Source organism: Perognathus longimembris, chromosome 28 (genome assembly GCF_023159225.1).
Source record: "Perognathus longimembris pacificus isolate PPM17 chromosome 28, ASM2315922v1, whole genome shotgun sequence".
NCBI lineage: Eukaryota > Metazoa > Chordata > Mammalia > Rodentia > Heteromyidae > Perognathus > Perognathus longimembris.
This window is the reverse complement of record NC_063188.1, coordinates 42,665,786-42,678,899: the sequence shown is the minus strand read 5'-3', so window position 1 is coordinate 42,678,899 and position 13,114 is coordinate 42,665,786. Positions and strand designations below refer to the sequence as shown.

At 34.0% G+C, this 13,114-nt stretch overlaps 1 protein-coding gene across 1 annotated transcript in view; it reads left to right on the top strand.

Annotated features, from left to right (window-relative positions):
* Diaph2 (diaphanous related formin 2) overlaps positions 1 to 13,114 on the top strand; it is an 826,225-nt gene that overhangs the window by 487,746 nt on the left and 325,365 nt on the right. Inside the window, exon 25 of the mRNA XM_048336944.1 lies at positions 11,128 to 11,252. Within this exon, the coding sequence (XP_048192901.1) occupies positions 11,128 to 11,252 (125 nt within the window). The remainder of the gene's footprint in view (positions 1 to 11,127; positions 11,253 to 13,114) is intronic.

Here is a 13,114-nt window from a genome sequence, read left to right as displayed (position 1 = left end):
GTATTGAGAAACTTAGAAATCTAACACAATTATATTCCTCTAATTGTTTTAATTTTCAGTGGCTATATAATATTTGGGGGCATGTAATAATCATTTTAGTACTTACATTTACCATGTAATACTGTATCATGTGAGATGCTTACACCGGCCCAAGCACCCTTTGTCTGACATATAACCCTATTACTCATTAAAACAATTTTGTGTTTTTTTTTCAAAATTTTATTATCAAACTGATGTACAGAGAGGTTACAATTTCATACATTAGGCATTGGATACATTACTTGTACTGTTTGTTACCTCGTCCCTCATACCCGCCTCCCCCCACCCCCTTTCCCTTTCCCCCCATGAGGTGTTCCATTCACTTAGACCAAACAGTTTTGCAAGTATTGCTTTTGTAGTTGTTTTTCTTTTTTTACCCTGAGTCTCTCAATTTTGGTGTTCCCTTTCAATTTCCTACTTCTAATACCAGTATACACAGTTTCCAATATACTCAGATAATGTTACAGAGAAAGTGTAGGTACAATCACAGGAAGGTGATACAACAACATCATCTATAATAGATGCTACAGATACACATGGGACGTTGAAAGTAATTACAACTGTGATATAACAATCGTTTCCATAACATGGAGTTCATTTCACTTAGCATCATCTTATGTGTTCATAAGGGTATAGCTAATGGGCTCTTGTGATCCTCTGCTGTAACTTGCCTAAACCTGTACTAATTATTCCCAATAAGGGAGACCATAGAGTCCATGTTTCTTTGGGTCTGGCTCACTTCAATTAGTATAAATTTTTCCAAGTTCTTCCATTTCCTTACAAATGGGGCAATGCCATTCTTTCTGATAGAGGCATAAAATTCCATTGTGTATGTGTACCACATTTTCCTGATCCATTCGTCTACTGAGGGGCATCTGGGTTGGTTCCAGATTCTAGCTATGACAAATTGCGCTGCGATGAACATTGTTGTGATGGTGGCTTTACTGTGAATTTGTTTGTGGTCTTTTGGATAGATACCCAAAAGTGGGGCTGCTGGGTCATAGGGGAGTTCTATATTTAGCCTTCTGAGGAATCTCCATACTGCTTGCCAGAGTGGCTGAACCAGTTTACATCCCACCAACAATGAAGTAGGGTTCCCTTTTGGCCACATCCCCTCCAACAACTGTTATTGTTAGTTTTCTTGATATATGACATTCTTACAGGGGTAAGATGGAATCTCAGTGTTGTTTTGATTTGCATTTCTTTTATGGCCAGTGATGTGGAGCACTTTTTCATATGTCTTTTGGCCATTCTCATTTCCTCATCAGAGAAGTCTCTTTGTAAGTTTTTAGCCAACTTGATGAGGGGGCTATAGGTTCTTTGTGGTTTTGATTAAAACAATTTTGAATCCAGGCCTCACTAATGTGAAATGGAGTCAACTTGCTTCAACATTATGACCTGGAAATAATGCCAATGATGTCATGTCAACCTCTCCTCAGCATAGATGAAAATGATGCCATCCTGTTTGTACAAAAGCTATGGACTTTATGCATTAAGTTTGTCCCAGAAGAAATCAGTGAAGCACAAGAGATACTATGCCAAGCCATGTAATCCTATTACCTTTCCAGATGAGTGTACTGGATATTTGGCCATGATCACAAAAATGATGTACAAGAAGGCTAACATTCTTTTAGTCTATCGCATTATAGCTTCATGACAGCTCTTCTTGTATTTGATTTGTCTTAAAAGGCATGTGAAAAATAACCACATGGTTTACTACTCCATATCTCTCCTCATATCTTCCTAAGGATAAAATATGCTGGAAGTGAAAATTCACATTGTTAAAATTATAATTAAGTCATTGTTCTCATAAACACCTTTATAAATGTGCATTATATCACCATTGGTTTATCCCTACTTTGTTTGGCAATATTGAATATAAGCTGATTTCTAATTGTGTTTTCCAGATATTTCTATTTACTCAATTGTTTGTACTGCAAAATTAAGCTTATATATAAAAATATTATGAAAATCTCAATGTTTACATTTCTAATTTCACATTTCTTAAATTAGGACGTTCTTCCTTCTAGGCTTAATTAGAAAATTATTTTTCTATATCTTTTGTTCTACAATTATTAATTATTTTTAAAGTCTCATATTGTCACATTAAGGGGCTACTTTGTTTTAATTTTTTCAGTTTTTTTAATATTTATTGTAATGGTGATGAACAGTGGATTACAGTTACTTAAGGAAGGTAATGAGTACATTTCCTTTTAAACTTGAGTGGCTACTTTTGACAGTATTTACTTTTGCCTTTAGTCTTCTAATTCCAAGTTGACAGAAATGCATTACATGGAGTTGTTAAGTGAAGACATTAATATAGAATTGTCATAAAGATTGTGCCAACATTTGAAATTTGAATTTAAAGAAACTATACAGGGGAAGATGCGTCCAAATCCCATGATATCATGATATCCATTCAATAATCATTAGACTTGGTTCATTGCCATTTGAAAGGTACTAGGTGGAGGTGGGATCTTTTTTTTTTTTTTTACCTACAGTCTCAAACTTGAGATTTTCGTGCCTCAGCCTCAAATTGCTGGGATTGTAGGTATGTACCACCATCTGCAGTTAATAAAGGGGCTTGAATAGAAAGATTTTTCGTTGGTGAAGTTCATTCTTTTGATGATGAGAACAAATTATTCTGACAGGCTTATATTCAGGGCTGCTTTATAAAAGCTTCAGCATGCTTGTGTACTCCCAATCCTGGCCTTGAGCTAAGACTGTTGGCAAGAGGAAGAGATTGCAGGGGTTTTCTTAGCCTTTGATTTGTAAATTCACACAGCATTTGCTTCAGGCAAACTAATAGTTGCCTAAGAGGCAGCAGGTGATAGGATTCTTCCCGGGCAGTCTTCCTCTGTGCTTGGGCTGTAGACTTTTAAAATTACATACCATTATTTAGATGGTAATGCTTTATCTCCCCATATGTGTACCCCAGCTATCCTTTAGCCATAACTTCCAGTCATTACTGGTTTTGTTTCTCTTCTTTTTATGAAATATTTCCCCTCTCTATTAAAAATGCTTTCAGTCGGGCTGGGAATATGGCCTAGTGGCAAGAGTGCTTGCCTCCTACACATGAAGCTCTCGGTTCAATTCCCCAGCACCACATATATGGAAAACTGCCAGAAGGGGCGCTGTGGCTCAGGTGGCACAGTGCTAGCCTTGAGCGGTAAGAAGCCAGGGATGGTGCTCAGGCCCTGAGTCCAAGGCCCAGGACTGGCAAAAAAAAAAAAAAAAATGCTTTCAGTCTCAGGTTTTCAGACTTAGAATATCAACCCATGTTTGAATTTAGACATTGAAATGTACTTATTTTGTAGTGTTAAACATATAATGCAATTTTCCTATTTTCTTACTTGTCATTATTCTAGACCTTACTAGGAATCCAACTAGCAAAGGGGAACATAATAGACGAACAGATGATGATACTATTGTATGCATATTGGGACATATTTTAGGCTTTTTTATTCAGCATGCTTGTTAATCCTGGCATGGTATTACATACTGGTAACTTCAGCACTTGGGAGGGTGAGATAGGATGATTGCAATTTCCAGACTAGCCTGGACTACCTACCAAGACCTTGTCTCAAAGTTCATATATACTTGCATAGAAATATAACAATGAAACACTTCCTTGTGAAATTAATATATTAATTAATTAGTAAAAATAAATTTAAATATATTGCTAGTTAAGTTGCATATTCTGTAAAGATAAGTTTCTAAACACATTTTCTACCTTCATTAAAGAAATTCTTATTTGGGTGCCACTTGCCATTTATCTTGTTAAAAAGCCAAAGAAGCCCATAATACTAAGCCTTGTCTATTGTTGTTGTATAAACACATTTGCTTCCTTTCTGTGTAAGGCATTATATAAAATGAAACTATTAACTTATGAATGCATTTGGGAAAGAATAAAGCATGCTTATTGTTCAGGGTGCTTATAATATTCCTTTACTTTTCTACACATGCTTTCTGGGTTAGTCACTTTAATGTGCAGCTGAGCTGATAGTAATTTTTCAACTAAATATATCCAGTTAAGGAAAATTATACTCATAATCATGTTTGGGTTTACCCACATATAGACTTGAAAGACTAAATTTTATCTTCGCCTTGCTTGGAGCAAAAATGAAGGAAGTGCTGTGTTACTCTGTCAGTGGTTAAAATTAATAGAAATATTTAATTCAAAGAAAAAATACACAAGTTTCTGGAAAAGCTTTTATATTTACATAGACTTACACATTTTAAATACAGTCAACAGAATCTCACTAGAGCTCTGTGGTATTTTCCTTTTAATTGCATATTTATTTTTGTATATACATTGTAATTGAATAGTTCTTCAATTCAAAATCTCACTTAAAATATTTCTCTGCTACTCTTAAAATCACAAATTAAAGCCTATCACTGAAAGTCTTTTCATTGAAGATCAGGCCACAGTAATATATTTCTTTGAAGTCAAGAAATAAAAATTTGTATATTTTTCAACTGAAGCAAGTAGATAAATAAGATTTGTGGGGAAAGTTTCTTCTACATATAACTCAAATGAGTAAACAGAGCTTAAAATGTTATTTATGGAATACATGAAAGAGAACTATAATAAAGAACCCAATAGCTATAATTTAATTTTTAGTGTTATAATTCAGATTCAGTAAATTCAATAGCAGGGGTTTGGAGGTATGGCTCGTCTCGTATACATGAGGCCCTGGGTTCAATTCCCCAGCACCACATATACAGAAAATGACCAGAAGTGGTGCTGTGGCTCAAGTGGCAGACTGCTAGCCTTGAGCAAAAGGAAGCCAGGGACAGTGCTCAGGCCCTGAGTCCAAGCCCCAGGACTGGCAAAAAAAAAAAAAAGTAATTCAATAGCAGATGTAAAAAATGAAATGAGGAAAAAAATTAAGTGCCACCACATTGACTAATCAGTCATTGGAAATGCCTGTAGTGGGAATTTACTCAGATAGAAAATGTTTGCACTGTCATTAAAGACTCACTAATTTATATTAGTGAACTAATATACACAAAAATATAACCTGAGGCTGTGAAGAAGAGAAACATTTCCAACTCACTGTGGTGCTTAAATATTCTTGCTGCTCCAGGTACTTTAGTTTCTCTGCCACCTCCAGTAAAAATATTCATCTCTGCCTCCCCTCTCTCTCCCTCTTTTTCTTCCATGTCTCTGTCCTCCCCCCCATTCTCTCTCTAACATACACACACACTCACACACAATTAAAATGAAGGTAGGGTAAGAGCTAGTTAAACAGTTAAATAATCATAGCTGTATTTGACTCCCAACTCTTAAGATAAAAGCAAATGTAGTCATAGGACACCAGAAGGCTGGTAATAAACACATGTTAATTTATTTCCTATACTATTTTTTGTCTAGTATCTTTAGACAAATCTAGGAAGCCAAAATAAATTTTACTGTCTCCCAGGAAATATTAAGTATTATACAGGTTTTAGTTTCCAAAAATATTTTTAAATTTGAAGCTTCCTTGACTTTCTAACAAATTCTCTTCATTGATATAATTGTCACAGCTCTCTAGTCATAAAATTCCATGCTCCTTGAAAAATCAAGAAACAAAATAAAATATTATTGACAAGAAAGAAGATTGATACTAAATTCAATCCACGCATATCGATACAAATTTGGTGCCACTTGCCATTTATCTTGTTAAAAAGCCAAAGAAGCACATAATACTGAGCCTTATCTATTGTTGTTGTATAAACACATTTGCTTCCTGTGTATGGCATTATATAAAATGAAACTACTAACTTATGAATGCATTTGGGAAAGAATACAACATGCCTATTGTTTTTGTTTCATTTTTTAGATTACATCCACATTGTTGTTTAATTATTATTGGCATATATACATTTGAATTTATTTTTTGGAGTGTTAGGATATAGATAGGTAGAGTGTTTACCTATTATATAGTAAGTATAAGAATTCATACTTTATTAAATTATTTATCTTGAATGCTTTTTAAGTAAGGTGTTTCTACCTTCCTTTTTGTAAATGAGGAAATTTAGGTCCACATAGACAGAATCACTGGCTCAATGTACCTCAACTAGCTAAGATTAGATTATCTGTGTTCTTGCTGCCTTAAGACCATTCTTGAGGGTTAACTCAACTCTCATGCAGCTACATATGTAAGTATCAGTGAGTGGCGAAGATCACTGGTTTGATTTCACGAGGGTGACCATGCATTTATCATGCCTTCAGTTGAGAGAAGTGTGAATCTCATTGAATTTTCAGGAGCTATAGAGGAGTGGGTATCTAAAACTGCTTAGAACAATATCTATTCCACAGGACTTTGCAAATATTAGTTATTCCTTATGAACTTAGGAAATGACTTTAATAGCATTGGAGATCTTGAAGAAATTGGTTATAGCCTGAGTAGATTAAGAAGCTACAATTGATGCTCTTCCAGGCAAAATGAAAAGTATAAACCTTGAATGAAAATCCTATGTGACACTCTCCAAGCCCTGAGTTCAATCCCTAGGACTGGCTCACATACACAACCACAAAAAGAGTTCAAGTCAGCTGATTATAAGTACGAAAAAGGTTTTTAATGTTGATTTCTCTGTTCATAATGGAATAAGCCACTTAGCATATACAGAATTTTTTTATCTGGAGTTAATGTGTGCCTTTACCCCCTCCCATCCCCAAGCTGAGTTAATATCCATTGAAACAGAATTTTACCAGTGAAGAAACAGGAAATATAAAGAAGCCAGATGTCAAATAAACTGCTTACTCCCTCTAATCAGCACTTCCAAGTGACATTTGTTTTATCTGGAGATCAGTACTGACTATATAATTTTCAGAGACCAGAACAAAATGAAAATATGGGGCTACAGTGCAGAATCCTTTTGAGTTTCAAAACACTATGACAAAATCACTTTAAACAAAGCTCAGGCCCCTTGTAAACATGGGCCCTGTGTGATTGTCCATGTGTTATCTTCATGAATGACTCCTACTGAAGACAATCAACAATGACTTGCAGTTTGCAAAACTGTAGCCAGTTTTACAACTTATCCTTGTTAGTGGGTTTCTTTCTTTTCCCCTCATGCTTGTTTTAGTAGAATTGTGGTCTCTCCTCTCCTAAGCATTAACAAGCACACTAATGTGGGGTTACAGGGATTGAAGTCTATGATTTCAATGACACCATGTAACCTGACTTTTTAATTCTTCTGAAACAAACATATTTTGTACAATGGCAGTATTTGCTTGAGGCAGTTATAAATTTGCATGTAAGTTAGAACTCCCAGATTATTATATTACTAATATTTTATTATCTTTGGACGTTATCAATCTTAAGAACTTTGTGGAGCATGGTACTAATGGCTCACATCTGTAACACTAATGACTCAGGAGACTGAAATGTCAAAGATCTGGATTTGAAGCTAGCAGAGCAGAAAAGTAGTGTGCAAAACAGCAACCAAAGAGTCAGGCTGGAGGTATGCCTCAAGTTTTAAAGCTCCAGTCATGAGTAAGCAAGCTGAGCAAGCATGAGGCTCTTAGTTCGAGCCTTGCCCCCAGTTCCTGTGCTCCAGTACTAATTACACAGGCCATACACTAGACAGGTTCTACAAAGGAAGAATGTCATGTGCTCCATGGTTTCCCTCATTGGTAATAATTAGTACAGGTCTAGGCTAGTCCTACCAGAGGATCACAATATAGCTATGTACATATGATCATATAAGATTACACAAAGAGAAATGAACTCCAACATATGGAAACAAGAGGTTTTTCATTGTTGTTGTTATTTTTAAAGTACTATGTGAAATTATTTCTTTTTTCTCTCCTATCTTTTATCCCCTGCTGACACTGTATTTGATTTTGATACCATGGGTATTGCTTATATGTTTATCTTAATTAGGAATGGGAAGAGGTACATCAAAATGGTGAGACATAGGACAAAGGGCAAACAAATGTAACAGTGATACTCAGAAGATAATATGTTGGAAATGAACTATACAATTGGGGAGTGGGTGGGAGGGAGGGAAATTGGGAGAAAAATGAGGGAAAGGGTAATAAGTGTGACAAAAAAATACTTACTACCTTACATATGTAACTCTAACCCTTCTACATCCCCTTGACAATAAACTTAAAATTTTTTAAAAGGGGAAAAAAAGAAAAACAAAAAATGGAAAGAAAGAAGGCAGGAAAAATGTAAGGAAGTAAAATGCAAAAGAAAAAAAGAAGAAAAATAAAAACAATCATTGAAAGAATAAAATAAAATGTCTATTCTCTTCTGTTTCATATTCTATTTCCTATTTGTATTTAACCTCTACCTGTCCTTGTGCTTACAATAATATGGATAGAATTTAAATGTGAAATGTGAATCAAAATTTCTTTTCTTTCCTTTTTTTTGTTTTTCGCCAGTTCTGGGCTTGGAGTAAGGGTCAGAGCATTGTCCCTGGCTTCCTTTTTGCTCAAGGCTAGCACTCTGCCACTTGAGCCACAGTGCCACTTCTGGCAATTTTCTATATGTGTGGTGCTGGGGAATTGAACCCAGGGCTTCATGCATATGAGGTGAGCACTCTTGCCACTAAGCCATATTCCTAGCCCTGAATCGAAATTTCTTGAAACATACGTATTCCTGTTCATAGAGTAAACATTCTCATATACAGTGAATAAAGCATAGCAATGAGTACTGAGCTAAAAGCAATGGATTAGACATGTTTCTTATGATTACCTTGATCATTATCCTTACTATTCTTCTTACTTACTATAAAAATAATAGTAAAGTATTCCAAAAGAGATGAATAAAAAGAAGTTACAGCAAACAAATGGTTTAAAGTCACACTATAATAAATAGGGAACTTCTGAGATAAAGCCCCAAATATCCAAGGCCACTTGTCTCTTTTTCATTTAAGAGTAAGTATTCTTTAAGGATAAAAAGTACAATCTAAGGCTAATACAATGAAAGGGGACACTGAGCAAGGCCTGTTTTTTTTTTTTTTTTTTTTTTTTTTTTCCAGAAATAGCTTGACCTGTCTATATAGTATTCCTTCCCTCCAGGTATGCGCCAGAACTCTTGAAATGAATATCTTCCCCAAAGAAGGAAGACCATTCCAGGATATGACTTGCTTTAGGGGAGAGGAATTGTAGTTTCTGTGAGCCATCTTGGAGAGGAGCACCATGGGATGTAAACACCAGCAGCTTATAGTCTTATAAATAGTTTGAATATTCCTATATGTGATATAAAAATAAAGTGGAAGTCTAAGGACTAAGATTTTCACATTTAAAGTTGGGAAAATCAGATCTGCCAAAAATATAAATTTATTCAGAATGGAATTCAACTTCAGGTTAAATCTCACTGTAATAAAATTTTTCTTTTCTTATTTGTAATATGTAGATCTTTAGAGCAATTTGATTAAGGTACTTCTGTATTGAACAAGTAAAAGGAAGAAGACATTATCAATTGAGAGTCTGCTTCTGAGGACTATCATATAGTCCCTCTTATACTTGTCATTTCTTCAATTTCTTTAGCGTAAATACTATGCAAAGGAAATGTACCTTGGAATTCTATATGTTGGGCCTCTATTCTTACATACCAAAGGATACAAGTAGCTGACTGATTTCAGATCTTTAGCTTTCAAGTCAAAACAAGTATAGAAGGAGAATAATTACCAAGAATATATACAAAGAATATATATAAAGCAGATTTTCAAGTCAGAATGATTTCATTCACAGCAAACTCAACCTTTCAAAAAAGCAAGCAGTGATTCCTGAACCATGAGCAAGATTTTGGCAAGATAACTCTCTTAGTCCTATCCAATAAAGAATAATTTCCAAAATTGTCATATCTAAACAAATGGAACTGAATTGGACAAAGATTTTTGAACTGACAGATTAATAAGGGAAAAATAGTAGTCTTTAGTGTTGGTATTTGATTTTTCAATCTTGAACTTCCAAGATATATTTAAAGTGACTTCTTGTTGAGTTATACCAGGGGGTTGATTTTTGTCAGTCTCTTTAATTTTTCATTGTAATACTCATATATCTATATGAGAGACAAATATTACTTTTAGAAACATTGTAATATTTTTCTATTTTTGTTTCATTATGTTGAATGAAAAGAAATGTATCTGAGAGGCATGGAAAAAGCTTATTCACAAGGTACCTATTGACTTGTTTCTTCAATTAAAACCTGCCCCTTGATATTGATAGATGTGTCTTGGAACACAAATGGCATTCATGCAGTAATAATCTATAAAATAGTTATGTCTTTTTAAAACCTCTTTGGAAAAGAATTCACTATGCAAGATCTGGAAAGTATGCATGTACTTAAGAGCAATTTGAATACAACACTAAAAATTATTAGCTGTCACAGAGAGAAAAAGAACAGTGCAGAGAATGTTAGGGGTAATTAAAGCAAGTAATGATAGTGTTTGAGGGCACACTGAAGCTTTGTGGGTGTTTGTATGCATGTGTGTTCACTCAAGTCTACTCTAAATTTTTTCTGTATCAACAGTTATTTTTCATATCTGTGTTGAGAATGGAAACTACTAAAGATGGCAACTTTTTACTGTAGGCATTCATTTATTAAAATCCTGGTATTTTAAGAACAAAAAATATTGAATCCTTTCCTATAAATTAACCTTAAATCTTTTATAGAGCCAAGAGCATGTATTAATACAAGGCAAGTCTCTTTGAACCTTACTTTCTCTTTAGTCTTCAAATTTGATTTTAAAAAATGAACTATTTGGAATTTCATCAATAAATTTAAATAGAAATGGATTTATCTGCACTGATAAAATGGTGACATTCCTATATTAAACATAATGATTTGGTGTATTATATTACACATTTTCATTTACTTCTTGGTGAGTGAGTTTTTATCAGCAATAATTCCAAAAAATGTGAAAAGACTCATGGAACCATTGTCTATATTAAGTACACACACACACACACACACACACACACACACACACACACCACAATGTTTTGAGTTGTTTTGTGGAATATGGTGAAATATGTGATAAAATATTCTAGAATCTTCCTACCCGTAGTCAGATGCGTTATCCATTGCACCACTGGCCCGCGGCTGATAAAATATTCTAAATGCTTTGTAAACTTTTCTTCAGTTTCAGCGCAGATTCTCAAGAGCAGCCTTACAGCAATGGGAGAACAAATTACCCTTCTAGAAGGTGACATCAAGAGATTTCCAGAACCAGAAAGTCCACGTGATAAGTTCGTGGAAAAGATGAAGATATCCTTTATTTGTTTAAGTGTTGTGTTTCTTATTTAGTTCTTGTGCCTCTCTCTCTGTCTACTTAACATCTAGTGTGTGGTTACCTGTAGATTTATTCATCTATTAGTAATAAGCAGTCTATAATTACTTTGAATCACGGTGAATTTGTGGATATCCTTTCTTTTATATTAGCACCATAAGTTCTGTTTCATGTTGTTTTAAACCAGGTACAGTAGGCAAAGGAACAATTAGATGAGAGAAATGGCTGTTTCTAAAAGAAGAATTTCACTGGAAAATCCACAAGGTAAGTCTTTGGGGGCTTGGTTAAACTTAAGATAAAACAAAAGAATCTTATATAACCAATTGCTTGAAGGAGATTATTCCATTAAAAGGTGTTTTTTTTTCCCTTAGATTTTTCTTTCCTCTCTTGATGTGTGCATGTGCATTTTGGTGGGGCACATATATATATATATATATATATATATATATATATATATATATATATATATATATATATATTTCTTGGACAGTCAGAGGTGACTCATCTCTGTAAACCAGGAAGATTGGGAAGAAAAAAAATGATCAATGGATAGATAAATTTACTAGTAGGGGATACATTTAAACCAGTGAAAATTATACATAACATTAAGCATTCCCGGCTCAATATTTTTGAAAACCTTATTTGACATGCAGTATGTCCATCTAAATTACAGAAATTTATGAAAGGAGAGCTTGAGAAATTGAATTGTTTAATGTTAAAGCTGGTGTCTGAAGATAAACAACATTAGAGCTGACAATCTTTTCTTCCTATTTTGATTTTCAAATATTAAAGCTATATCCTTCTCCTCTGGGTTTAAATAACTATCTTGAACTGCAGATTGATTCATAATTTTATATCTCTAGAGGGAATAATACTGTTCATTCTTTATATCTGATAATAAGTAAATTCCTTCAACAACTATAGCGGAGTCACCTTGTACCAAGGTCAAATGTAAAACCTTTTCCTTCTCTGATCTACTTCTTTCCTGCCCAAATTGGCAATCATGTTGCTTAATCAGAGAATTACTTAGAGTGGCTAGTTATCTTTCTGTAAAAATTATTTTTCTTGTGTTTTCATTCATGAATTAATACTGCATTTTTGTGGTCTTTTAATGATAGTATTTTCAAAAATAGAAATACTAGAAGCATAAGTTTATGAGTGATTTTTATCCTCAAGTATTTTTGTGTTCAAGGACTACCCACATTGGGTTCCTTAATGTTAGTGTTAAGGTTTCATTTTATCATTGAGTAGATTTTTTTTAAAAATTCAACTTTCATATTGTCCTGTAGCTGCACACATAAACCTTCCCTTGTTTTTTCTCCCTTTTGATTTTGTTTCATGCCTCATATTTTTTATTCACTTCCTATTCCTCTTGTTCTTTTCAACTTTTCTTCTACACTTGGCTTATGGCCATACAACAGCGTGCAACACTGATTCTTTGTTGCTTATTTAGCAAAAGAAAAATAATTTCAAACCCTTATGAACTTGGCCTGGACTCCTTTTTGTTTTTTCTCTCTTTATGCAGGTAATTAAACACTTTAAAATGAAAATTCAGAACCTTCTGTATCTGTATGTTACAAATGAACAACTATTCTTCATTTCAGTGGCACTAAAGTGTGACTGTCCACAAGGGAATTGAAAACTATATTAAAATGTATACACTTTTCCTTTGCATATGAGCTTTAAAAAAACTAAACAAATTACAAGGCATTTATTTCAGAGTAAAATGTTTTGTTTTATTGATTGGAGTTGGTTAAAAGTATAAATTGCCAAATTATAGCAATAAAAATATTTCTTGGATTATTCTCACTTTTGAAGATGCCTTCAGCACACATTGAAA